This window comes from Barbus barbus (genome assembly GCF_936440315.1).
Source record: "Barbus barbus genome assembly, chromosome: 50".
Lineage (NCBI taxonomy): Eukaryota > Metazoa > Chordata > Actinopteri > Cypriniformes > Cyprinidae > Barbus > Barbus barbus.
In genome coordinates this window covers 13,449,294-13,475,379 of record NC_136728.1, presented here as the reverse complement: position 1 = coordinate 13,475,379, position 26,086 = coordinate 13,449,294, and the positions used below count along the sequence as shown (strand labels likewise).

Genomic DNA, 26,086 nt, shown 5'->3' with positions numbered 1-26,086 from the left:
CGTTGATGGAATGTGAATGTCAGCAGGCTCTGTATTTACACACGATATAAAACCGACTAGTAATTAACACTGGGGCCCTCCCGCGCTCAAGTGTAATTGACTGTTTCAAAGGACTGCCACTTCATAATCCAGTGTGTGTATTAAAATTACGCTCTCCATATTGCCCACTCCCTCTAAGGATAAGGGTCAGTACTGCTGGCACAGTGGCTGGAACGCATAAGATTTCTTTACGAGGACATTAACATTTTGACATATTAATAATGAGTAAGTGTATTAAGGTGAACCTCTGAGGGACCTTGTGCTGCTGGATGATTTTAGTACTAGGCGAACTGTTTTTGTGAGGCACTTAAAAGTGCTTAATTTGAGATAGAAACTCAATTGGTTTATTTTCCTAAAATATAGCTTATTAAATATTACCACATGGGCTAGTATAAGTAGCATTACAACATAAACCAGGTTCGTGCTGTAAGACAAAATGCAAGAAAAATAAAATTAAGATCTACAGATGACATTTTCACTCATATTTTTTTAAATAAATTAAATAAAATTCTCATTTGGCTCAATCCAAGTATCCACTTTCATTGTGACCAGTGTCGACATATGCAACACATTTTGTCATCTGTATCGCCCTAACATGTGTCCACACGGTCCCCACAGCCTATTTACCAAAGACATAAACTTAATTTGGCTTGATATGTGCTAATTGATTCTTCTTACTTGTGTATTTTAATTATCCCAAGTTATAGTTGGCCACAGTTTGTGTATCAAATGTAAATTAGCAATGTTTGGCCATTAAATGCCCTCTGAGGAACGAACATGCTGGTCTGGGAGTAATGAGTGTTAATTAGCTTGTGCAGTGTAATTAACAGGTTTTATGTTTATCACTTACCTTGTTTAGCAATAGGTTAACATGATGCAGCAGATGCAAACATTTGACCCTTTTAAAAAAGTCTGCAAAAAACAAAGTTGCTTGAAACATTGAACATTTATTTAGTTAAATTATTTGGAAATATAGTAAGCAATTAACACAAATATGGTATTCACTGTATCTACTCACAAGGAGGGTTAGGAACATACCCAAGCAAAAACATTTTAAACTCTGTAACGACTTACGAACACATGCATTTCTAGCGCATATCAATCAGGTTTGAGTCTTTTTTGAGGCATTAAACATTCAGTTGACATGAATTCCTCAATTTTTGCAATTTGGGCCATTATGTCAGATTGTTTTCGCTCTTCTTTTCTTTCAGAGCTAGATGCCATAGGCCGGGTCGGTTTCTCCACGCTCTGGAGTTTGGGAGGAGGAACGGTAGGAGTGGAGTTTTGTCGCAGCCCATTACCCACAGAAGAAGAGTTTGGACTGCCACTCAGAGTTGAGCTGTAGGAGATAAGAACTTGATTCTCCTGTGGGAAAATAAAATGGGTAATAAAAGCACCATGACACTATACCTTGATTTAATTCTGATGGAAGTATTGATGGAAATGAAAAGTGAAATCCACCAGATTTGGACTACTTTGAGTAAAAAACATGGCAAACAAGCACACTGAGTGTTGTTTAGAATTAAATAAATAAATAAATTAAAATTTCGGACAATTCTGCAATGAATGGGTGTCATTAGAATGAGAGTTTAAACAGCTGATAAAATCGTCACAATAATCCACACGATTCCAGTCTATTAATTAACGACTTGTGAAGCGAAAAGCTTTAAATCTGTTTGTAAGAAATAAATCCATTGTTAATGCATTTTAACCAATTCACTGCAGAAGATCCATTGGTGAGCAAGTGATGAGACGCCAAATTTCTCCCAATCAGCTTTGATCTACATCTTTTACAGCCTGAGGTTGAATACATTTTGATTGATTTCATTTGAGTAATCCAGCAAAAAAGTATGTTGAAACCAGATACTACCATGTTATCGAAAACAACAGCCTTGAAAACGATCTCTGGTTTAGTCCATATTAGCCTCTTAGCTCCCTTTGGAGTTGGGTTGCATCTCTGTGATTTATATGCAGAGACTTTTGTCCTGCTGTTTTCTATCAACATTTAATTGAGAAAAATGCTGCCATTTCACCCTGCTTGAAATACTTCTGGGAATGGAAGTTGTCTTTAGGCGCTCAGCGTGTGCTGCAGCGCATGCCTCTTACTTTAACTCACTAGATTCTTCGCTGGCCTGTGTGGAAACTTACTTTCTCTGTTAACATTTCAGAAAAAGACCGCTTGATAGCATTCCACTCTCCTTGACAGTCACTATTTTGGTGGGGACGCTTGCTTGGGGTTTCCAGTCTGTCAGGAGTCTTCATTATGGCTGTGAAAATAGGATTATTGTGGTCAGATACTGAGTCTTATTATAATGAAATATTCTGTTCACATTACAAGACAGACCTGTTTTTAGCAATTTATTCTTCATAAATATGGGAGCACAAAATGGAGAAACAAGCTCATGAAATCCAGAGGACCACAGCTCGGTTCTTAACGGCGTTGGATGTGGCATCTTTTTCCCTTTCATAAATGTGTCCCATGCAAAGGATGACTGAAATCTGCTATTTCCAGGATGGTTTGAAGTATCTACCACTGGACTTCTCTTCTGATCAACATCTGATCGGTCATTTGCTGTTGTAGACCCAGGAGAAGAAGGATCTTGTTCTGGGTTTGTGATCTTGGCTTCTTCAATAGAAACACTCATTTCAATCTGTTGAGATTTCAATGGTTCTGAATCATTGTTTTGATCGTTATTTTCTGATATGACCTCCACTGTGTCAACTGCAGTCATTGAAGTGGTCTGATCAGCAAGAGGCAACTCTATAGATTCCAGCTCGTTGACCACATTGTAGAGGCTTGTTTCAGTTGAGCTGCCCACTTGGGATACCTGGCTTTGTGAATGTTCACAAATCAATTCAGGTGGAGAGAACTGATCTTTGGACTCAAGGAGTGTATCTGAAGTTATTGTGGCATTCGCAGTATCAAAGTTGGCTTCAGGCTCATCATGAATGGTTTGGTGGCATGGGCTTGGTTGGGCGGCAATCATTTCTTCTGTAATGGTCGTTTTTTTGTAAAACACAAGTGTGTCTTGTGGATTTGAGTTTGCAGTTTTGTCTTCTGAAAATCTCTGTGCAGTTGTTTGACTTTCCTTTTGTGAAACTTTGTGGAGAAATTCAGGTGCGGCATTCTGGTGGTCTTTGACTTCTTTGGACTGAGATGTAGCATATCCCTGGCTGTCCATGTGTTTATCTGATGTCTGGGATTCAGTCACTTCAGAAGTACACAGATTCTGTTCCAGTGGTCTATCTTTCGGTTTCAAAGCCAAAGGGTCGCCGTCTACGCCATAAACAGACCTGGTTTCAGGCCCTGATAGCTCAGCAAGACAACGGTCTGTGTCACTTTGGACTGGGTTTGAGGGGCATCCTTTATCATCTGCGTTGCAGACTGGCTCACTTTTACTGACACCGGTTTTTGTTTCATCACACAGCTTTGACAGATGATTCATCATGGGATTGACATCCTCAGGCCTTGAGATATTATCAGTTGAAACTGATGGTGAGACTACAGGTACTGTTCTATCTGCCTGCATTGGAATGTCAAGTTCCTTGTTGTTGCTCTGAGAGAAGCCATCTTTTCTAGCCTTTTGAAACTCAATGCTTTCATCTGTGTGAGGAAATGAAATGCATGCATCATGAGAGAAAAATGAGAAGTACAGGTAAGCTTTCTTGATAAACCACCTCCCTGCACTTCACATCATTCTGTATAAAAATATTAGTTAAAGCGGCGCCAAGCTTGGCTGGAGAAGACGACTGTGCATTCTTTCTTACTTACCTGGAACGTCTTTATCAGGGTGACACGTTGGTTCATGGTTATCATGAGAACTAATAAGACTCTCCTCAAGATCTTCATGGAGACTGCTCACCTTCACAAGGATAATCTCATTACATGTTGTACAAAGGGAATTTTCTTGATCTTTTATGGCAGTCTGTAATAAAAAGATCACAGTTAGATTATAATTTAAATCACTTAATAAATCAAATACCATTTCAAAATCGTGAAGTTTAGATCTATTTATCAATGTCCAATCTACAAGCTTATTAAACAGTCACTGGTTATGATTGTATATGTAATCATCCCACCTCAGAGTTATGCATTTCTTTGGCTTTATGAACTGCAGAAATAGACAGCTGTTTGTGCTCTTCTTCAAGTTGATTATAAGCCTCTTTTACCGCTTGCAGCTCTTCTTTACCGGACTCCGTTGACATTTCCAATCGCATAATCTGTGTGAGAACACCAATATTCACATTTAAAACTTTTTTTTTTTTAAACACCATTTTAATAAAACATTTTAGTCTCAATTCCAGATCCTTTGTTTTTGTGTGATGCTTTTTCGGAACTCATTTTCACCTCTTTTTCCCAAGAAAGTTTAGAATTATGGTATTCATCTCTCAAGCGAGCAAAGCTGTTGTCTTTTTCTTTAGTCCTCTCTTGGTTCAATTCATGTTCTGTTTTAAGGACCTGCAATGAAATTAATCACCCAGAAAATTTTTAATGCAATAATAAATTTTTATGTGTTTATTTAACCTGGACAGAGGATTCTAAACAGATGGAGAGGCCAATACAAATCAGTTGGCTTTTGTCATGTTAATAATGGTTTTAATCAGTGAATGACTAAGTGAATTAAATAGAGAAATGGGGGGAATAAAAGAGAAGGAGGCTGTAAACAGACATTAAACACACTTACTATTATTGAGTTGCACTTGGTGTGTTGTAAATGTGCAAAAGTGATTTTCAGTTCATTCAATCAATTTTATGAGTACTAGGTGACCATTGTTTACTCCGTAATATGTATACCTTACTAGGTTTAGTCATTTAATTTTAAGAAAATTTAATTACAATGAATATCTGGAAAAAGTTAACAGATTTAGCTTTTTTTGCTCAATATTTTATTTTGTGTATAAATGTGTTTATCTAGTAGGTACAGTTTATTGTACCACATAATTAATATGTGAATTGTAACAAGTCTGTTCGTTGCTGTAGCCTGTTCCTTAGATGTGCACACAGTAAAAAACATAATAACAATAATAATGAAATTGACATATTAAAAAAAATGTAAAAGTAAAAATAGTTGCGTTTTTTGTGTGTGTGTGTGTTAAGTTGAAAGTGATACCACAGGTAGAGTTGGGTTTCGGGAAGCCTGACCTGATATTCCTCATGGAGTTTGCAAAGCTCCTGCTCTGCTCGGCTCAGAGCTTCCGTCTGTCTCTGCAGCAAACTCTGACTGTGATTGAGGGATCTCAATACCTCCTGACACACACACACACACACACTTCATTTCATCCAAGTGTTAAGTCTGATATTACCCTTGTTAAATGATACTAACGCACAAAAAGGTCCAGCTTTTTCTGAAGGGCTTACCTGCTTCTCTACCCTGTCTGTGGCCATTTCATTTCTCAGTTTTTTGTTAAGTTCTGTTTCCTAAAGACAAAGTATAACATTTACAGACATCCTGGTATCACCTTTTATGTTTAACAAATTTAAAGAGATTCTACCACAAGGAGTTTCTGCTGAAGCAGTTGAAACTCTTGCTCTTTCAGAACATTCTGTAAACGTTCCTCTCCAGGTTTGCAGACCGACGACACTTTGAAAGTGACCAGCTCTTTGTTGATTCTCTCCAAATGCTAAATATGAAATAAAAAGATGCAACAATTTGTGACACAGTGATGTAGAACTTCTTCTAACTTCAAAGAAAATCAAATTTACAAAGCAATAGGAGTATCGTCATTGGTACAAGAATGATTCAGTGCTTTTTTTATACCTCTTTCAAGGCTTTAATCGACGATTCTTGTTTTTCATTGATGGATGTGAGCTTTTTATTAATTCGCATGGCCTCTTCAACTTAAAAAAAAAAAAAGATTTAAAAAAGTTTGGCATTGCTACACAGGCTTTCTTTTAGCATTCACCTACAAAGGCCAAATAATTCATGTTCAAACAATGACAAATCAACTCATTGATGCAAAGCGAAGAAGAGTTTATCAACATCAAATCTGTCCAGAGTGAATGAAGAAAAATTATGAATACCAGACTAAATGTTTTCCAGCTCTTTTTAAGTAGCTGGAGAGTTTAAAGGCAAAAGATAATCAGGTTTACACCCCTGACTCAACGTAAAGTAAAGTTTGAATTTATTTTTCACCAAGACAGACAATGTTTGTCAGTCATACCATTTTGTTCGAGTTTGTCATGGGCCTGTTTGACCATGGCACACTGTCTGGAGATGGCGGCGAAACGCCTCTCCACTTCTCCCAGCTGGTTCAGGTGGCTGTCTTTCGTGTGTGTCTGCAGCTGCAACTTTTGCTCCTGAAAAGTTTAAAAACACATTGTCCTCCCTTCTAAGAGGAATATCCCCATTCGGTCGTACAAGTAATAACAGTTCTTCTTCTCGGCAAGGGCAGACCGTGAATATATACTCCATCGGAGAGTTTGAAGACCTTTGTTTAACATCTCGGCTGAGTGCTTCTTTCTGCTAGATAAGGAGTCAACTTCCAAACATGCCTGAGGGGCTTTTATGTGAACCGCAGCCCGTTACTGTTTGATTGTCTGTATCAAACTGATTCCCCTCTCCGCCATCGAAAGGTTAAACAGAGCGAGGCTCCGATATAAAATATTTTAATAGTGGTATTTTCACAGCGGCGCTTGCGGTTCACGAGTCACGCCCTCCCTATCCGTTACTCCTGATGATCCGCTCTCCCTCTCAGTTCCTCCTCTTTAATTCTTCCCACTCCCACTTGCCTCTGTCAACAATTTATATAATTGGAAATCCTTACCAGCTCGCCTAATTTCTTCTCCGAACTGTACCTGAGCAACTGTAAGACAGTAGCAAAAGAAGAAGAAAGTGGTTTTAGTGAGTTGATTTCTCTGAAAGAGCACAGTGACCCTTCTAAAAGCTGCAAAGCAGAAAGAGCAGATTCAGTGCTGTGGATTCAGGATAACTGAAGTAAGAAAAGGTTTAAACCGAACTAGAAATACTTTAAATGTAATTTTATTATTATTTAAATATGATATTATATTAGTAAACATGGACACAAAAAGGCACATAAATAAGAGCAAGGAGTGTTTAGATATGAATCAAATTGCCCAAATTGCATTATCAAATGAAAGGGTAACAAGGGCCTTTATTGGCCAACCTACGGGTTTGATGAACCGTAGGAGAAACCGTTCATCACCGTGCGACATCATTTATCTGACAACACCAAATAGACCTACACAGACCCCCACTCAAAGGTCAGCTATGAGATGGATTTTCCCACTGTTTTATGTATATGTCCCTAAAGCAAGAGAGAGGTATGGAACATCTCGTCATGTAAAGGTGTGTAGAATTATTGTATTGATTTTGTGTACCTGCAGCTGTTTTAATTCTTCTTTGAGGCTGATGATCTCTTTGTCTTTCAGTTCAGCAGCCAGCTGGTTTTTACCCTTTAAGAGGTCATTAGTCAAGTGATGTTTAATGAATATTTTAAGTATTTTTTTAAAATAAAGTTACTGTTTAATAAGAAAGATATTAACAAAAACACAAACCAAAGCACAACAGATGGAAATAGAAATATAAAGTGACCAACCCTTTCTCCCTCAATTTTTCGGATTTGAGCCTGAAACTTTAAATTAGACAAAATATATACACACACACACACACACACACACACACACACACAAGTTTTTATATATTTTTGGAAATATACTTTACACATAGGTTGAGTGAGATATCATACCTGCTTTTTTACAGCGGCAAGCGACTCAGAATTTTCATTCGACATTCTAGAAATCTGACTTTGTAAAGACTCCTGAAAAATAATAAACTGTTAAAGGTGCTTAAACGTTTCTTCACAGCGATGCCATAGAAGAGCCATTTTTACTTCCACAAAGAACCATTCAGTCAAAGGTTCTTTAAAGAACCATCTCTTTCTTAACTTTTTATAATCTGAAGAACCTTTTGTGAAACAGAAAGGCTCTTTATGGAACCATTTAGACAAAAAAGGTTCTTCTGTGGCATTGTGAAGCACCTTTATCTTTAAGAGTGTATTGACATAAGCTTTAGCCATAAAAATGGTTTTATACCTATAAATGCTCAGTCATTTCCTCAAAATAAATCCCTTTTGCTAACAAAAAAGTTTTTTTTTTTTAATAATGGAATCTTAGGAAGTTAATGAAAAAAAATAAGTATTTTTATCCATCCTAACAAACCTTTTGCCATTCCAGCTCCTGCTTCTCCAGCACAAGTTTACAAATCTGCTCCTCATATCTTGTTTCAGCATCCTGTATCCAAAATGTATATAAAACACATAAATAATTAATATAATAATACGAATACCGAATGACTTACATTTAATGCAGGTATCTGAACATGAGAGAGGAGACTTTTACATAAACCCATCATTGTCCTGCTTTCATCTAGGACTGCAGGTTTAACTCAGTGGTTTTTCTACTTAGTGGCTTTTATTTGCATGTAGGAGTTTATTAAAATTTTCCTAATAAAGTGTGCTACTTGCAAAGCTGTTAACGTTTCATGGAAGGACAATAAATTGAATAAATGTGGTCTGCAGGTAAAAAAAAGAAGAAAAAAAAAAACTAAAATTAGTGGGTCATGTGATCTTTCAGGACAGAAACTGATCGCATATGTGATTAGATGTATGAAGTCTAATAAAACACAGGACACATAAAATGTGTTGAAATAAAAAAAGACAGCATGCAAAATATCACTCTAGACTAGTGTCATGCATCAGGACAGTGCACTTTCAGCAGCTGGACGTTCACATTTCCTGTATCTGGCAAAACGACTGACAACATCGCAAGCTAATACAGTCATTTTAATGGAACACGCTTTGCACTCTCTTAAAAGAACATAAGAAGTGACGGCATTCAGCTGAGGGTGTTTGTCTGGCAGGAAATCCTCCATCTTAACCCCGGCCCTATAAACCAGAGAACTACAAAGTGTTAGTTTAATGGCATGCCTGAGGATCACATTGATTTAATGTCTTTGTTCCTCAACAACATCATAATAACAATAAAACATGAGAGATACAATTGTTTATTTTTGCTCGTACAACCTTTAAACATGTCCAGCGTGGGGTTTTACATGCTTTGCTCGAGGGTACCAGTCATGCAAGCAAATATGTGAATTTGTCAGGTCCTGCTGCATGACCCCATTCTAATGTACGTGTAACTTCTGCTGGCTTATATCCAGATGGTCTTCTGAACGCTCATGACACTCCTCCCACAAAATTACATTCCTCAGTTCCTCATGAACGGGCCAAATAGAGCCGTTATGCCATTTGGATACTAACGGATTGACATTCCTAATATATTGAGATGCCATTTAGCAGCCTTTTACGGTGCTGATATTTGTCTGAGATTGCTCAAGCCCAATAAATATGTGCACACAGCTAATACGAAGACTTTTCAGCCAAGAGAAACATTAGTAAGTGTCTGATGATCTGACACTTACAAAATGACTCAATGCTGACAGGCTGAAATTTCTGAGTTGAATAAACCAGCTAATTTAAATGTTGCCACATCTAAAAAAATTAATAAAAAATATTTTTTGGAAAACCTGATCGCTAATTATTTATGTAAATAAAGTAAGAAAAATAATGAATGATCAGTAAAAAGATAAAAATATTTAGAACATGAAAACAAACATACAGGAGTAATTTCTACCTGATCTGATGATTAAAATACTTTCTTTACTGCAACCTAATGTAGATATGTAAATTTAGTCATTTTAAATAAGATTTATAATATTATTTTATTGATTTCTGTCACAGTTATCACACTATTTAAATAGAAATATTTTTGCTAATTGTGAAGAAAAAACTAAATAAATAAATACAAGATATTTAAAAAATAGAGAAATATTAACTAAATAAATAGTAAGAAGACAAACAAGTTATTTCTACCTAAACTGACACTTTAAAAATATTTTCCTTACTGTAACCTAATGTACTTAATTTAGTCTTTTCAAATATGATTTAAAATATATGATTTCATTGCTTTCTGTGATCGTTATTGCACTATGTAATTAAGTAAATACATACAGGATGGGAAGAGGTGGGGGGGGGGGGGGGGCAAAGGAAAGGTGACACTGAGGTTTTGTTATTTTTGTCTTTATCTCATTCAATCAGGTAATTAATTAAAATCGTCTTTAATTGTTAAGCCTGGGAGGGCACTAATGGTAACGCAACAACAAACCCCTTAAAAAACAACAATGCAATAAACATCATTGTTTCCTCCAACTTTACATTTCTTGCTTTTTCTCACATGAAAGGATAAAAGTAAGACCTCATACCCTGTGAATATGCAGCTCTTCGACCGCCTCCAGAAGACTTGTTTTAAATTCCAGTACTTGCAGTGAGATAGTACGTCCGTCATTCTCTACAACAATGTTTGGGGTCTTTGGTTGGCTGAGGGTGCCTTTATCTTCCATCTACAGACAAAAACAGCAAGAGTGTGTAAATCTTGTAGTTTCATTTGTATATAATTTAAAACACATCATTCTGCTTTGGAATATTTACACTTACCAAGGAGAAAAGCTCTGTTCCAGAGTCCACACTCAACTCCATGGCACTTGGGAAGAAGAAAAAAACAACAACAACATTAAATCAAACAATCTAAACAGAACCTACAGATCAAATCGGGTGTTTCTGGTATATAAAACAGCAGCAATATGATTAAATACATCAGTGTTTCATAAATCATTTAACTAATAGAAATGATTATAATACCCCCCAATAAATCAAACAATCTAAACAGAACCTAGATATCAAATCTGGTGTTTTTGCTTTAGAAAACTGCAGCAATTTTAGCCCAAATGTAGGCTGCCAGCCTGCCACATTAACATAAAACTCAACCAAAGCGTGGTTATGCTTCAACTAATTTCATATCATTTAGATAATATTATAGTTTAGTAATATTTCTATTTTTGTATTTTTCCTTTTAATTTTAAATTTCTAATAATTTTGCTGTGTTTTTTGTAATTTTTATTTAAAGACTGAGAACTGCAAGAGAAAACATCTGAATTGTGAGATAAAAATAAATCGCTTATGTCTTTTATCTTGTGGCGAAATAAAAGTCTTCCATATATTTCAGTACATCAAGTTAAACTTAATGAAAATAATAATAAAAATAAAAATGTTGCTTTGAAAAAATATATCTGGAAAATATAGTTTAAGTTTTTATATGTTTTCATTTCAGTCAACAGTTACTTTATGTCAAGTAATGAAAAATAAATGATTTTTTATTTGCTTTCAGTTTTAGTTAACTATAACAACCCTGGGTTGATCACAAGTGCACATATCGGCTCTAAACATAGCTCATCCCGCCAGAATTTAGAGCTAGAACTACTGGTTTTATCATACAGAAAACAATGCACTACATAAATTTTGCCTCATAAGAATATATAAACCACAGCTATAGACAAAGTTCAAGCCGTTGCATCAGAAAAAGCATTTTAAATCCCATCTCGAACCTATCAAGGTGAAAATGGCAGCATGGTGAGAGTGTAGGCTAATAGGGGTCAGGGCCATAACACCGGATGGACAGATAGCGCTGTCATTCAGAAGGAATTATATAAGATATTTAATTTGACCTGTGCTTGGTCCGCTGTATCCCCATCATCATGACTGACTTGGAAAGTGGGAGGCCTTCATTCTGCCCGGTGTTTTAATAGAAGAAAGGCTTTCGTCCATTTAGCCGCTGCTGATATATCAATCATGTGCAGGAATTAAATGATCCCGTTAGAATTCGCTACTATCACAAATGACCTGGAGGGCCAATGTCTTTATTCGCTTCCACCACTGATTCACCTCAGCAGATATTAAACAACTTTATAAGCCATGAAAGGCAAAATTAAAAGGACACCATCCATAAAATGGGATAATTCCCTGTCTGCGGTATGATGTCCATATTACTGTCATAGCTGCTGATCTGTAAATGTGAATGGACGGGACTTCAGGTGAAAACCTGCTGGAAGTTAGAGCAGCAGATTTAACCTTTGACCTCAGCTGATCAAACATTAGTTTTGCTTATGGGGAGAAATTTGGATTTGATATCTGAGAAGACTTTTAACCTCCAAATAAACGTTACTACCATAAACACTGCTCTGAGATATTAATTAATATTCTGTCATGGTAAACAACGCTGGTTTACCTCAACTGAAGTAAACGAAAGCACTTTTCCATCATTAATAGTAATATTTTTAAATAACGTACAGTTCTGCTGTGGTAATTAGTATTTTTGTTATTTACCATGGTAAATTATTAACTTATAGGCTGAATACGCTATAAACATTTTATCACTCTTAACTTACCCAGCCTAATAAATTTGGAAGATAACAAATAGCACATTTAGCTATTAATAGCACACTTTACAAATATTTTAGTAAGGTAAGCAAATCTAGCTACTTTAGCTAAACTATCGCAACATTTATTTATTAGTTATTTTTCTCATAAGTGACTAAACAGCTAAGACGAGTGCTGCAAATAGTTAAAAGAAAATTAAAGATTGTTTAATAACATTAATTTATTAAATTATTACAGGCCTTGGCGACTTTTATAGCCGCACTGACTGGATTTGATGTGGTTGAAATCCAGTCAAGGTTATGCTACATCTAAAGTAATAATTTCTGGGATTTCTGTGCACTTTCCTCTCAAATATCATCACCGAAGATGTTTAAAAGGAAATAGTGATTTATTATTTTTCCGAGTTGGTATTTTAAATCATGTTACTCCGTAAACCGACTCGCCCTACCTGTGTCATCCATTCAGCCGCTAAGAAACGTTGCCTTTGCTGCCACCTAGTGTCCAGATGGTAGGAAAAACTGTCCCGTTGACTTGTGTACACCATTTATTTTTACACGTTTATGGCATGGCATAGTAAAAAAAAAAAAGCTAAATATTTCGGAAACATTACAGGGTCGAAGGAAACTAAAATCAACTTGTATGTAAATAATTAGGCTGTTTAAGAAATTAGACAGTTTTATTTAATTTTATAAATATAACTATATAAGTACATTTAATCACAACTGTGATTTTATTGCCTTTGATTATTAAATAATCTGGAATTGAATTATTAACCATTTCATACAACCCTCCCTGCCCGCAGCATATGCGCAAGGGTGTCGTTCTGTTGGGAAATGTAGTTCTATGCTTCAAAACACCGCTTTGGCCTCATTGAAAATCACACATCAAAAAACTACAAAGGAGCGTTGTGAACCGTACTTCCGTAAATACACGCGTCAGGTGATATGGATCCATCCAGAACAAAACGTTGAGGCTGCTATTTTGATTATATGAGGCGAATTGCAGCTGCACTAAAATAAACTGCATTAAAATAAACGGGCGGTCGGTGCTTTAACCTATCAAGGTAAGCTGTAAAAGAGTCTAATGTAATTTTTTATATTTTGGCTGAATGTATTACCGGATATTAGAGTGCAGACAGATGCGACGGAGCATCAGGCCCTCAGAGGTTTTAGTAATGAGATCAGGCTGGCTGTTTATGTCACAAGCGCAGTAAACCAGATCATTGTAGATAAACTAGCGAGTTTATAGAAATAAAAAATATTTGAATACGAAAATAGAGAGGAGAATATGAGGCTACTAGAGAGCAATTGTTTATCGCCTTAAAGGGCACTCTAGTCTTTTCCTCCTGTTTTAAAATAAAAACAAAACAACTTCACACTCAGCTCGTTGTCAAACCGTTGCCAGAAAATGTTCAGTGTTGGCATTTTAGTGTGGAATTGGATAGAACAGCTGATGCTGTAGTCTGTGTGCAGATTAGTTTAATTTCTCAGCTTCTTTGTTTTCAGCAGAAGATGCCCAAGGAATCTGATGAGTCCTCCAAGGAGGAGCAGAAGAAAATTGACAAGGATGGGATAGAAAACACTGCATCAGAAGACATGATCCGGAAGAGGATCAGAAGAAATACTCCCAGTCCTCACAGACTCACCCCCCAGTGTAAGGAGAGAATTGATCATTTTACTTAAGAAATATATGGCAGTTTTAACTCTAACAGTGTTAACATTGCATTCAAACACTCACAGCCAGTCCACCCAGGTTTGTGTCAGTGGAAGAGCTAATGGAGACAGCCAAAGGAGTCACTAATATGGCACTGGCCCATGAGATAGTAGTGAACAGTGCTTTTCAAGTCAAGCCTTATGAGCCAGAAGAGGGAAGGTAATAGACTCAATAAATGTTATCATGAGACTGTCCTGTCATAATGTTCTCAGTGGGCTAAACATATATTTGAAATGTTAATATGTTTATTTAAAACTGATTATACTGTATTGCAATGCAGCGATTCTGATGTTTTTAATGGTTTGATTTGAGAATGTTTAGTGATGTTCCAACATATCATTCCTGTGTACTCAGTTTGGAGAGACAGGTCAAAGAAATAATGCACAAAGCATTCTGGGATTGCCTTGAGTCACAGCTGAATGAGAACCCACCATCGTACAGCCATGCTGTCACACTGGTTGGTGAAATTAAAGAGGTAAAGAAAAGAAGCCAGATCTACTCATTATCATATTGTTTATTAATTTAATTTGTAAAAGTTTGGTATTCACGTGCTTGTTGTTTTTGTTTGCACTGCAACAACACATAAAACAGAGAAGAAAAGTTGAACTTGATAATTTCACACAGAACTCAAAAATGGACTGGACAAAGTTATTGGCACCTTGTCAAAATTGTACGAAATAATTGCTTTTCAAGCATGTGATGCTCCTGTAATTTGTATTTAGACACGCCTGTGGCAAGTAACAGGTGTGGGCAATAGAGTAATCACACTTGCAACCAGTTAAAATGGAGAAAAGTTGGCTCAATCTTTGTGTTGTGTGTCACACTGACCATGGAGAAAAGAAAGAAAGAGTTGAGTGTAAAGAGTTGTCTGTGGATTTGAGAGAAAAAATTGTGGAAAAACATGGACAATCTCAAGGCTACAAGTCCATCTCCAGAGATCTTAATGTTCCTGTGTCCACTGTGCCCAATATCATCAGGAGCTTTACAGCCCATGGCACTGTAGCAAACCTCCCTGGACGTCGACGGAAGAGCAAAATTAATGAAAAATTACAAGGATTGTTCGAATGGTGGATAAAGAACCCCGATTAACTTCCAAACAAATTCAAGCTGATCTGCAGACACCGGGTACAACAGTGTCAGCTCGCACTATCCGTTGCCATCTGAATGAAAAGGGATGCTATGGTAGGAGACCCAGGAGGACACTGCTAACACAAAGGCATAAAAAACAAGACTGGAGTTTGACACAACCACAATCCTTCTGGGAGAATGTACTGTGGACAGATGAGACAAAAGTAGAGCTTTTTGGTAAAGGAGATCATGGCACTGTTTACAGAAAAAGAAATGAGGCCTTCAAAGAAAAGAACACAGTCCCTAATGTCAAACACGGTGGAGGTTCAAAGATGTTTTGGGGTTGCTTTGCTGCTTCTGGCACTGGATGCCTTGACTGTGTGAACGGTATCATGAAATCTGATGATTACCAAAGAGTTTTGGGGTGCAATGTAGTGGCCAGTGTCAGAAAGCTGCGTCTCCACCACAGGTCATGGGTCTTCCAGCAGGACAATGACCCGAAACACTCTTCAAAAAGCACTCCGAAATGGTTACAAACAAAGCACTGGAGAGTTCTGAAATGGCCAGCAATGAGTCCAGATCTGAATCCCATAGAACACCTGTGAAGGGATCTCAAAACAGCAGTTGGGAGAAGGCATCCTTCAAATCTGAATGACCTGGAGCAGTTTGCAAAAGAAGAGTGGTCCAAAATTCCAGTAGAGAGGTGTAAGAAACTCATTCATGGTTAAGGAAGCAATTGATTTCAGTTATTTTTTCCAAAGGGGGTGCTAACAAGTATTAAGTTAAGGTGCCAATAATTTTGTCCAGTGCATTTTTTGGGTTCTATGTGGAATTGTATCAGATTTGACTTTTCTTCTCAGTTTTTTTTTGTGTTGTTCCAATGCAAACAAAAAAAACCCAACAATTTTCTTAGAGAAGGGTTGCATTTTACATAGTACTTTCTTAACATATCAGCATCTTAACATTTCACATAACTAAAAATGTTTGAAGGTGTTCATTAGTTTCCTGTCCCCCTGTTTTTCCAGACCCTGCTGTCTTTTCTATTGCCAGGACAGAGCCGACTGAGAGGGCAAATTGAAGAGGCTCTGGATCTCTCATTGATTCAGCAGCAGGCTGAGAACAGAGCTCTAGACATCAGTAAGGTAGCTCAGTTCATAATCGACATGATGGGCAACTTTTGCGCACCCTGCCGAGATGAAGATATCAAACAGCTGCGTGAAATCACTGACATTGTGCCCCTTTTTAAGTAAGTCACTTAAACAGATCAAGGTGAAGGTCACGTGACTTCAACTCCCAATAAAATCATGTTTCTTTGCAGGTCTATATTTGCAGTGCTGGACAAAATGAAGATCGACATGGCCAACTTTGCTGTGAGCAGCCTACGACCTCACCTCTTACAGCAGTCGGTGGAATATGAGCGGAAGAAATTTCAGGAGTTCCTGGAGAAACAACCCAGTAAGAAAAATAAATTACTTGTATAGTAATTATACAAAATCAATGAATGTTATGTTATGCAGGGATAACATTGGATTAAAAAAACACTGATAAGCTTCTTGCACTTCAGTAAATGCTAATCTCTTTAATTGAGTTATGTATTCATGTTTGCAGATGCTTTGGATTTCACAAAGAAATGGCTCCAGGACACAGCAGATTATGTAACAGGTGGAGGAACGGAGGGTGGAGCAACATGCACACCAAATTCTGCTCAACTTCCTCTAACTATACACAATCATGCCTATTTACGCCTGTTAAAATGGGACCATGACACGGAGTCTTTTCCGGAGGTAATGTATTATTAGTCATAATTTATTTTAAAAATTATAAATGCAATTCATACATAATATACCTATTGTTTCTAATTTCTCAATTGAAATAAAAAATGTTGTGGAACAAATAGTTTAGATATTTTTTACAGCATATGGACAAACTGTCTTGAAACAAATGTTCTTGTATCATAATGAAGAATTTGAACAATTTAATGATTTTTTTTGTTTTGTTTAAAAAAAAAAAAAAGACCTTTATTCTTTTGGGGTCATTGTTTTTTAATTTATGGGAAATTCAGCAAGAATCCACTAAATTAATCAAAAGAGACCGTAAAGGCGTTTATAATGTTACAATAGACAAGATTTCTTGTAGATAGTCTGTTCTTTAATATTTAGTATAGAAATATTATAATTAAAATATAATTATTATCTTTAATATTGTAAGAATATTTTACAATATTACTGTTCTTACTGTTTGATCAAATAAAAGCAGCCCGGGTGACATAAAACCTTTAAAAAAAAAAAAAAAAAAAACTAAACCTACAGACACGAAGCTTTTGAACATATCTATAAATATTTAATATATTTTATATATATATATATATATATATATATATATATATATATATTAGTAGTCAGCATTTGAAGTGGATCAGAAAAGTTCATCAAAGTTGCCTTAAGACAAGAACCCTCTTTTTTTTTTTTTTTTTTAGGACAACTTTGAAACGTTTTGATCCACTTAAAATGTAGACTACTGTGTGCATGTGTGTGTATATATGTATGTATATGTGTATATATATATGACACACACACTCTCTCACAGGCCACTTTATTAGTTACACCCGTTCAATTGTTTGGTAACACAAATTGCTAATCAGCCAATCACATGGCAGCAACTCAATGCATTTAGGCATCTAGATGTGGTGAAGACGACTTGCTGAAGCTCAAACCGAGCATCAGAATGGGGAAGAAAGGGGATTTAAGTGACTTTGAACGTGGAATGGTTGTTGGTGCCAGATGGGCTGGTGACCTACTGCTGATCTACTGGGATTTTCACGCACAGCCATCTCTAGGGTTTACAGAGAATGGTCCGAAAAAGAGAAAATATCCAGTGAGCGGCAGTTGTGTGGACGAAAATGCCTTGATGTCAGAGGAGAATGGGCAGACTGGTTAGAGATGATAGAAAGGCAACAGTAACTCAATAACAACTCGTTACAACCAAGGTATGCAGAATACCATTTCTTAATGCACAACACGTCAGACGCTGAAGCAGATGGGCTACAGCAGCAGAAGACCACACTGGGTGCTGCTCTGAAATGGAGGCTACAATTCACACAGGCTCACCAAAATTGGACAATAGAAGATTGGAAAAACGTTGCCTGGTCTGATGAGTCTCGATTTCTGCTGCGACATTCAGATGGTAGGGTCAGAATTTGGTGTAAAGAACATGAAAGCATGGCTCCATCCTGCCTTGTCTCAACGGTTCAGGCTGGTGGTGGTGGTGTAATGGTGTGGGGGATATTTTCTTGGCACACTTTGGGCCCCTTAGTACCACTTGAGCATCGTTTAAACACTACAGCCTACCTGTGTATTGTTGCTAACCATGTCCATCCCTTTATGACTACAGTGTACCCATCTTCTGATGGCTACTTCCAGCAGGATAATGCACCATGTCACAAAGCTCAAATCATCTCAGACTGGTTTCTTGAACATGACAATGAGTTCACATTACTCAAAATGGCCTCCACAGTCACCAGATCTCAGTCCAATAGAGCACCTTTGGGATGTGGTGGAACGGGAGATTCGCATCATGGATGTGCAGCCGACAAATCTGCAGCAACTGCGTGATGCTATCATGTCAATATGGACCAAAATCTCTGAGGAATGTTTCCAACACCTTGTTGAATCTATGCCACAAAGAATTAAGGCAGTTCTCAAGCCAAAGGGGGTCCAACCCGGTACTAGCAAGGTGTACCTAATAGAGTGGTGTGTGTGTGTGAGTGAAAATATATATATAATTTATTAGTGCTGTTAAACGATTAATCGCATCCAAAATAAAAAGGTTTTCATAATTCGTGCATGTTCTATATATTTATGTATATATAAAATACACACACACACATACAGTATATATTTTGAAAATATTTACATGTCTATATGTATATTCATATAATTTATAGGTTACACTATATTTCGATAGTCCACTTTAGACATTCTAACTATAAGTAACTTTGTAACTACATGTCAACTAATTCTCATTAATTTGCAACTGCATGTCTACTAACTCTCAGTAGGGTAGGTTTAGGGTTAGTAGAATAAGTTGACACATACTTGCAAAGTTTCTCATAGTCAGTATGTTATATGTTGTGGACCCATCAAAAAGTGTTAGAAGACATTAAGGAGACAGTCTACTAATACTCTAATGACCGCTAGATGACATGTAGTTGCAAAGTTACTTACTTACTGTTAGTAGAATGTCTAAAGTGGACTATCGAAATAAGTGTTACCAATTTATATTATAAACAAATATATTTAATATATAAACAACCTATTTTTCTGAAATATATACATGCGTGTGTGTATTTATATATACATAATTATATTTGTGGGGCAGTCGTGGCCTAATGGATAGAGAGTCTGACTTGTAACCCAAAGGTCGTGGGTTCAAGTCTCAGGTCCAGCAGGAATTGTTGGTGGGGGGAGTGAATAATCAGCGCTCTCCACCTTCAATACCACGACTGAGGTTAGGCTCTCTCTGAGTATGGGTCACCATACTTGGCCACACTTCACTTCACTAAATATACACAGCACACATACATACAGTATATTATGTAAAAAAAAACAAAGCGATTTACAAAAGAGGCCATCAAAACCAACAAAAGAGCAACAACATGCAAGTGCTATTACAAGTCTTGGTTAGCCTAACGCAGTACACATACATTTATTTATTTATTTTTTAAAGAAAAAAAGGGAACTGCAAATGATCCCAAGCATACAGCCTCATCCGAAAGCATGGTGGAGGTGGTGTCATGGCATGGGTTTGCATGGCTGCCTCTGGAACAGGCCCTCTCAACTTTACTGATGACTTAATGTATGATGACAGTAGCAGAATGAATTTGGAAGGGTACAAAACCATCTTGCCTATCAATATTCAAGAAAATGCCACCAGATTCATTGGGAAGTGCTTCATATTGCATCAGGACAATGACCCAAAACACCCTGCCAGTTCAGTCAAGGAATTTATAAGGGCAAAGAAATGGAAAGTCTTAGATTGCCCAAGTCAATCTCCAGATTTAAATCCGACTGAACATGAATTTCACCAGCTGAAGAGGAGAGTAAAGGCAGAAACTCCCCAAAACAAGCAACAATTGGAATTGGCTGTATTAAAGTATTTCAAATGATGAGACCAAGAGTCTGGTGATGTCTATGGGTCACAGACTCACTGCTGTGATTGTGCGCAAGGGATCTGCAACTAAATAATAGCTTTTAATATATATATATATATATATATATATATATATATATATATATATATATATATATATCTGCCTTATGTTCAGTTGTCCCAATACTTATGCTCACATCAATGAGTGGGATGAACTCTAAAAGTGCTGTTCTTTTTATTTGGTAAAACATGTATGTGTTGAATCGGCTAATAATAAAATGTGACATTCTGTAGTTTTCTCTCATATTAATCTTTTAATCATATTTGCAAATGTCTTGACTCCACCTCCAACAGAGCAATTTTGTCTTTACTGTTACAATACTTATGGAGGGGACTGTACACATTATGCAATAACCTTATATTTATTAGCTACCACCTCCATCCTAGTACATCCCTGCATCTCCTTCTATTCTATTCCATTCTATCATCTATAGCACATATATACTGTACATAAAATCATTTATGTTTGAAATTATTTTTCTTTTTCAATTTTTTGTTTATTTGTATTTACATGTGTATTTTTTATTCTCATATTTTTTTTTTGTCTGTGTGTCGTTGTCTCTGTGAACTGGAAGCTTATGACACTAAACTAAATTCCTTGTATACGCAAGCATTCTTGGCAATGAAAGCTCATTTTGATGCTTTTATATTTATATATATAAAATAATATATATATATATATTATACTCAAATATTTAAATACTTAAGTTACTCCACATTACAAATTTTTTTGTCATTATTGTAAACCTTTCTTTAAAATTGCCCCCCCCCCCCCCATAACAATATGCAACCAGCATGAAAACAAAGTGTCAATTTCTTATAACTTGTGTTTTAAACTTTTTTTTCTTATTTCTATTGTCATTGATCCCAAATATTCTTTTGCCTTTTCCTCTCTCCTGTTATCAAACAGACTTTTTTCATGGATCAGGGCAGATTTCTGGAGATGCAGCAGGAGCTGGAGCAACTGGCACTGGTGGCCTCGGTCCTGCTCATAATCTATAACAGTGCTGGCGAGGCCATTTCTGGACTCCCAGGCCTCATGGAAAGACTGAAGAAAACCATTAAGATTCTGTTAGCGGAGATGCACACTTCGTAAGTTTGTAGATTACATTACATTGTGTTTGAAAAGCCTTCTGTAGACACAACCATTGCACTTTTCTCTTATAGGTCCTTTAAAGCGGATGAAACCTTTGCTGTAGTTGCAGAGAAATTGTGTGTGGAGCTCAGAGGATGCTTGTCTCAGCATGGCTTTTCCCCATTTTCATCTGACAGAGAGAACACGTTGAAAGGTCAAATTGTAGCTGCGAAGTCTGCGGACAACCCCATACGCAAGGTCATTGGTAAGCATGTTGGAACCCAAAAAGCAGTTGGATTTTATTTAGAAGCGAAGAACTCTAATCTAAAACTACTTTCCCTATCAGACTCCCGAATCCAGGCGTACCTTCTTGGCTTTCTGGGGTCAAGCACCCACCGTTGTGCCCCGGCTCTCCCTGGAGGTCTGACACCCATCAGCAAAGAGTTAGAGGAGATTGCCGTTAAGCTGGGACGTTTGGTGACCTACAACAAGCTAGTTTACTCTCCGTTCTACCACAAGATCCTCCAAGATATTCTGAAACAAGGGGAAAGTTTAGAGGTGTAAACAAAACTCCTGAAATACTTACCACTAGTGTTCCTGGCTTTCACATTCTGTAGCAATGTACAAATTAAAGTGTCTGTAAAATAGCTCATTAACCCCTTAAAGCTCATACGCTAGCACTAACAGATATTTAAGGGTTAAGAGTTCTGACCTCCTCTCATTGCATTCTTTATCAGGGAATATTTGTGAATGTATCAAGACATTTGAGTTGCCTAAAGCTTTGATTACTTTAGGCAATAACTGTTAGAATAGCATACTGAAATGTAATTGAGGAGAACCTTACAAATACTGTTGTTGTGTGCAACAAATTAGTAAAAGAATACTTGCATTTTACAAAAGATTCACTTCCAACAACATTTTGAGTAGTTTCGAGCACTTGCTGTTGTAGCCTGATCCATTCCATAAAGGTGTTATTGAGGTTTCCAGTTGTGAGGAAAAGGATGTACAGTACAGCATTTGACTGGTGCCTTAGTTTGTGAAGTGCCACCCATATTTAAGTGCACATTTTTCACTTTACTGCTCATTTTAACCTACAGATTACTCCCATGTTGTTTCCATGTTCTCGGGACACTTGGAACACCAAGCATGGTATTTTTAGAGTATTCTTGAAACAATGTTTCTATCAACACTGAGCATGTTTTACAGAAGACAGCTTCACCTCACAAGCAACTGTATTCCCCAACAACCCCAACTGCACATTTCTCTGTTCTGCTCTCGTGAATCTCTAAGGTGTATCTTATTAATGCAGTATTACTAATGGTTATTTTAAACTGAATGCTGGCTCCCAATAAAAATGGTTAATGGAGGTGTGTAGAAGCATTGATTTTCTTTAAAACATTTTATGCAATTCATTTGGCATTATATTACATGATATTTAGTTTTGCTTTATCCAGTATTAATCAGCAATCAATATTAAATCAAATAATATTTGTTAATTCTTGAAAATTTAATTTTCAGATATATCAATATAAGAATTTAAATTTGAATTAATTTATGCATACAATACAGTTCTTGTAATAATAGATTTAATTCTAAAAATATTCATATTTTATATTATATAAAATGTAATGAAAGATTTTTAAGTTATCAATTATTGTACGTTAAATTTGTTTATTAATGGCTACAAGTTGCATTACTTTGAGATATATCAATCTAGTTTATTTTACAGTTTTACGGTAAAATAAATAATTTTACTAAAATACTTTTTTATTTTGCCGTGAACGTGACTTTTTTTTGTTGCATATTTTAATGTTTGTTATTATTATTTGTATTTTTTATTTTTTGGGCCAAATTGTGAAGCCTTTGGCCAAGCACAGCTCTTTAAAAAAAAAAATCACATTTTATACATTTCAGTTTATAAGTTTAGTTCAATTTATATGTTAGTATTTTTTATCTTATCAGTTAATATTGTAAGTTTAATCAAATTTGTTGATTAATGGTTCCAAGTTACATTACTTTCAGATATATTAATCTATTTTGTAATTATGTATAAAATATAGAAACATATTTACATGTTACTATATTATATATTACATTTTAAAGCAAAATATGAAATTTCAATCATTATGAATGTATTTTTATTAATTCCGGAAAGTGCCATTTTCAGCTATTTTATGGCAAAATAATTAATTATATAAACAATATAGCAATATTTACGTGTTATGTTACATTGTATAAAAAGGTTTAATTAGCATGCAAAGATTATTATTTTTTTTATAACATGACATTCATATACAGATATATATATATATATATATATATATATATATATATATATATATATATATATATATATATATTTAGACTTGTGCTTTGTCCGAAACACACACTACATATCCCCACCAGAAGGGACCACTACACAACAGAACTGTGTCCTAGTTCCGTGGGCGTCTCATGACTCTCCAGGCCTGTCCTCGGCAGTACAGCACCAGCAGATCTGATTCCTCTCTCAAACTCAGAGGAAGAAGCGGCGCAAGAGCATTCTCCATTGAGCGCTCAGCTGAGAGAGCTCCAGCGAGTTGAGCTGACAGAGTTTGTTCGTCGCCGTCAAGAGGAAACAAACCAGGGGGGCTTAAACCTCCCCGACATGACGACAAAAACCTCCCCTGATCGAAACGGATATCCTTAACTACACGCTGGACCCTGTTCGGTTCCCGTGGATGGCTTAGCAGGCGAGTTATGCGCAGTTGAAAATGAGGGAGCTTGTGTTTTTTCTCCCTCGTCGTCCAGCGAGAGGACAAGATGGCAGCGCGAGCGCGTCGAGCATGTAGTGGGTGCGAATTAAACCCGAACATGTTCCCAAAAAACCCCCAGTCCGACCACAGCTGCTGTTTGTGAAGGTAAGGAAGATTTTTAACGAGTTGTAAATGCATAAATACACTTCTGATAGTTAATAGTGAAGGTATCAAATCAGACTCGAGCTCGTAACTTAGCTGTTGCGAAAAAAGTTTCCACGCCACACCAAAAACTTGAAAGCAATGTTTCGCTGGGGTTGGTAATGTGTTTTGGTAGCTCTTGAGGTTCTGGGTTTACTAAAAAACAAACGTTTTTTTTTGTGCCCCACAACTTTTTACGAACTGTTCGCGAAGGCTTGCTGGTAACCGGCCAAACCCATAATGTTTACCTAAATCGTGCTGTTTAAAAGCATGACGCAAAGGAGTTCAGATGATGCATTTAAGCATTAATCATTTGCGTTCTTAGTGTCAGAGCATATGATTTGTAGGTTTTAAAATGAGCTGTTTTTTCCCGTGGAAACTCGCCAGTTGTTGATCTTATACTATAATCAAGCGACATGTTGCTCAGTCCTCCTAAAATGCACAGGTTTGGTAATCGGTTAGCAGCTGACTTCTGCTTTCGTCTGTAACTTGACTGTATGCTTGTAAGAGTCAGCAAAAGTTGTATCTAAAAATCTCTTATGTAATATGCAAGTTGCATTTCCTGTCTACACATTGAAATAGAATCTCTCATGCATTTCCTATAGAAGCTTGTTCAGAAAGACGTTTTAAACTTTTCCTTATTAGAATAATGCTTATTTCGTGTATATTTTCGGCTGGGAAAGTTTTGTTCGTTCCAGAGCGTCCCTACCGTCATGGAAAACATGGAAATATTATGGAATTTCCAGACCTGGAAAGTGAATATAGCCCCCCCCCCCCTTATGTAAAAATTTTATAAAACGTATTACGACATAATGAAACATTCTCATTGTTATCGCATTATATTATAGCAAAATATTTAATTGCTGTATTCAAATACCTGTTATTTTTATAATGCATTAAATTTTGTTTTTCTACTTGTTTAGTTTACTTTGTTTTTTGTGAAATTAATTAATATTGTAATTATTTCATTATCAGTTTTAAATCAAATTCAACTTAATTACTAATTAAGTTACTTTGCATTAAGAAAATATTTTATAATATCTATAAAATATAGAAAACGTGTTTTAGTCTCGTATATTTGATAGTGAAATAGATTATTCAAATAATTAGGCTATTTTTACCAGGTGTGTTAATTCTGGAAAACCCTGTTTTCAGATATATTATTATTCCTCATTTTATGGGTTGTAATTTTTTGTGCATTTTATATGTAAAATGTATGTGACTTGAAAAAGAATCATGGACAAATTGTGGAATTTCTTGTCAAAATGCCAAAGAATACTCCAAAGAAAACACACATTACAACATAATGAAACGGGAGTATTGTAAATTCCTCGTTGATATTACTATCACTGGTAAATTTTGTGCCTGTCAATTCAGTAAAGTTTACTTCCCAATCATTTCCTGCCGTTAAACTTTTATAGCCTGAGCAGTTGCAGTATCAACAGGTGTTTTCCCTGTGCCATCTCTCGCCTAACCCCATTAGGTCTTGACATGGGAAAAGGTCAGTCACCACCTGCTTCTAACAGAAGGCAGTGGCGTTTGAAAACAGTAGAGAGACCTGTAACCCAAAACCTTTGCTGGTGCCTCCTTGCTACTGGGGGATTACACTACTATGGGACAGACACAAAACACTCCTCCAGATGGGACTGTCCTTTTAAAGCTGTTGAGTCAGTCTCTCCTTTGAAACCTAGATGTTGTTTACACAGTCAGGAATATAGATGTAATTGAAATGCATGATTTAATCCTGGAGTTTGGT

General features: G+C 36.4%; 3 protein-coding genes across 8 annotated transcripts in view; 2 read left to right on the top strand and 1 right to left on the bottom strand.

Moving 5' to 3' along the window:
* Positions 1-968: 968 nt before the first annotated feature.
* Positions 969-12,819, bottom strand: LOC306868381 (coiled-coil domain-containing protein 73-like). Of its 3 annotated transcripts, XM_079414487.1 has the most exons (19): positions 12,779-12,819; positions 10,552-10,597; positions 10,320-10,457; positions 8,219-8,290; positions 7,747-7,818; positions 7,597-7,632; positions 7,379-7,453; positions 6,805-6,843; positions 6,202-6,337; positions 5,799-5,878; positions 5,533-5,661; positions 5,399-5,458; positions 5,183-5,287; positions 4,388-4,498; positions 4,120-4,260; positions 3,812-3,965; positions 2,384-3,643; positions 2,188-2,306; positions 969-1,404 (listed from the first exon to the last, which is right to left on the bottom strand). In XM_079414487.1, the coding sequence occupies exons 2-19, from the start codon at positions 10,591-10,593 to the stop codon at positions 1,138-1,140; spliced, it is 3,036 nt and encodes a 1,011-aa protein (XP_079270613.1). In that variant the 5' UTR covers positions 10,594-10,597; positions 12,779-12,819; the 3' UTR covers positions 969-1,137. The 3 variants fall into 3 exon arrangements, with proteins under 3 accessions (XP_079270613.1, XP_079270615.1, XP_079270614.1); XM_079414489.1 differs by lacking the exon at positions 2,384-3,643; XM_079414488.1 differs by lacking the exons at positions 7,379-7,453; positions 7,597-7,632; positions 7,747-7,818.
* A 439-nt stretch (positions 12,820-13,258) lies between these two features.
* On the top strand, positions 13,259-22,767 carry LOC306868110 (T-complex protein 11-like protein 1). 4 transcript variants are annotated; one of them, XM_079414136.1, is made up of 10 exons: positions 13,259-13,393; positions 13,839-13,983; positions 14,070-14,202; positions 14,398-14,518; positions 16,137-16,357; positions 16,430-16,566; positions 16,720-16,895; positions 21,248-21,411; positions 21,487-21,659; positions 21,741-22,767. In XM_079414136.1, the coding sequence occupies exons 2-10, from the start codon at positions 13,842-13,844 to the stop codon at positions 21,956-21,958; spliced, it is 1,485 nt and encodes a 494-aa protein (XP_079270262.1). In that variant the 5' UTR covers positions 13,259-13,393; positions 13,839-13,841; the 3' UTR covers positions 21,959-22,767. The 4 variants fall into 4 exon arrangements, with proteins under 4 accessions (XP_079270262.1, XP_079270260.1, XP_079270261.1 ...); XM_079414134.1 differs by having other exon boundaries at positions 21,230-21,411; XM_079414135.1 differs by having other exon boundaries at positions 13,836-13,983; positions 21,230-21,411.
* A 1,138-nt stretch (positions 22,768-23,905) lies between these two features.
* Positions 23,906-26,086, top strand: part of LOC306868182 (homeodomain-interacting protein kinase 3-like) — a 38,262-nt gene continuing 36,081 nt past the window's right edge. Inside the window, exon 1 of the mRNA XM_079414249.1 lies at positions 23,906-24,294. The gene's annotated coding sequence lies outside the window, so the exon portion shown is untranslated. The remainder of the gene's footprint in view (positions 24,295-26,086) is intronic.

Bases quoted from the DNA above. Each gene is read 5' to 3' on its own strand.
- LOC306868381 (XM_079414487.1), bottom strand. From the start codon at position 10,593: ATGGAGTTGAGTGTGGACTCTGGAACAGAGCTTTTCTCCTTG. The intron at 8,291-10,319 runs GTATGAGGTCTT...TTTTGGATACAG, and splicing joins AAGAGCTGCATATTCACAGG to GATGCTGAAACAAGATATGA. The intron at 2,307-2,383 runs GTCTGTCTTGTA...CTATTTTCACAG, and splicing joins GAATAAATTGCTAAAAACAG to CCATAATGAAGACTCCTGAC.
- LOC306868110 (XM_079414134.1), top strand. From the start codon at position 13,842: ATGCCCAAGGAATCTGATGAGTCCTCCAAGGAGGAGCAGAAGAAAATT. The intron at 16,896-21,229 runs GTAATGTATTAT...GTTATCAAACAG, and splicing joins ACACGGAGTCTTTTCCGGAG to ACTTTTTTCATGGATCAGGG. The intron at 21,412-21,486 runs GTAAGTTTGTAG...TTTCTCTTATAG, and splicing joins TTAGCGGAGATGCACACTTC to GTCCTTTAAAGCGGATGAAA.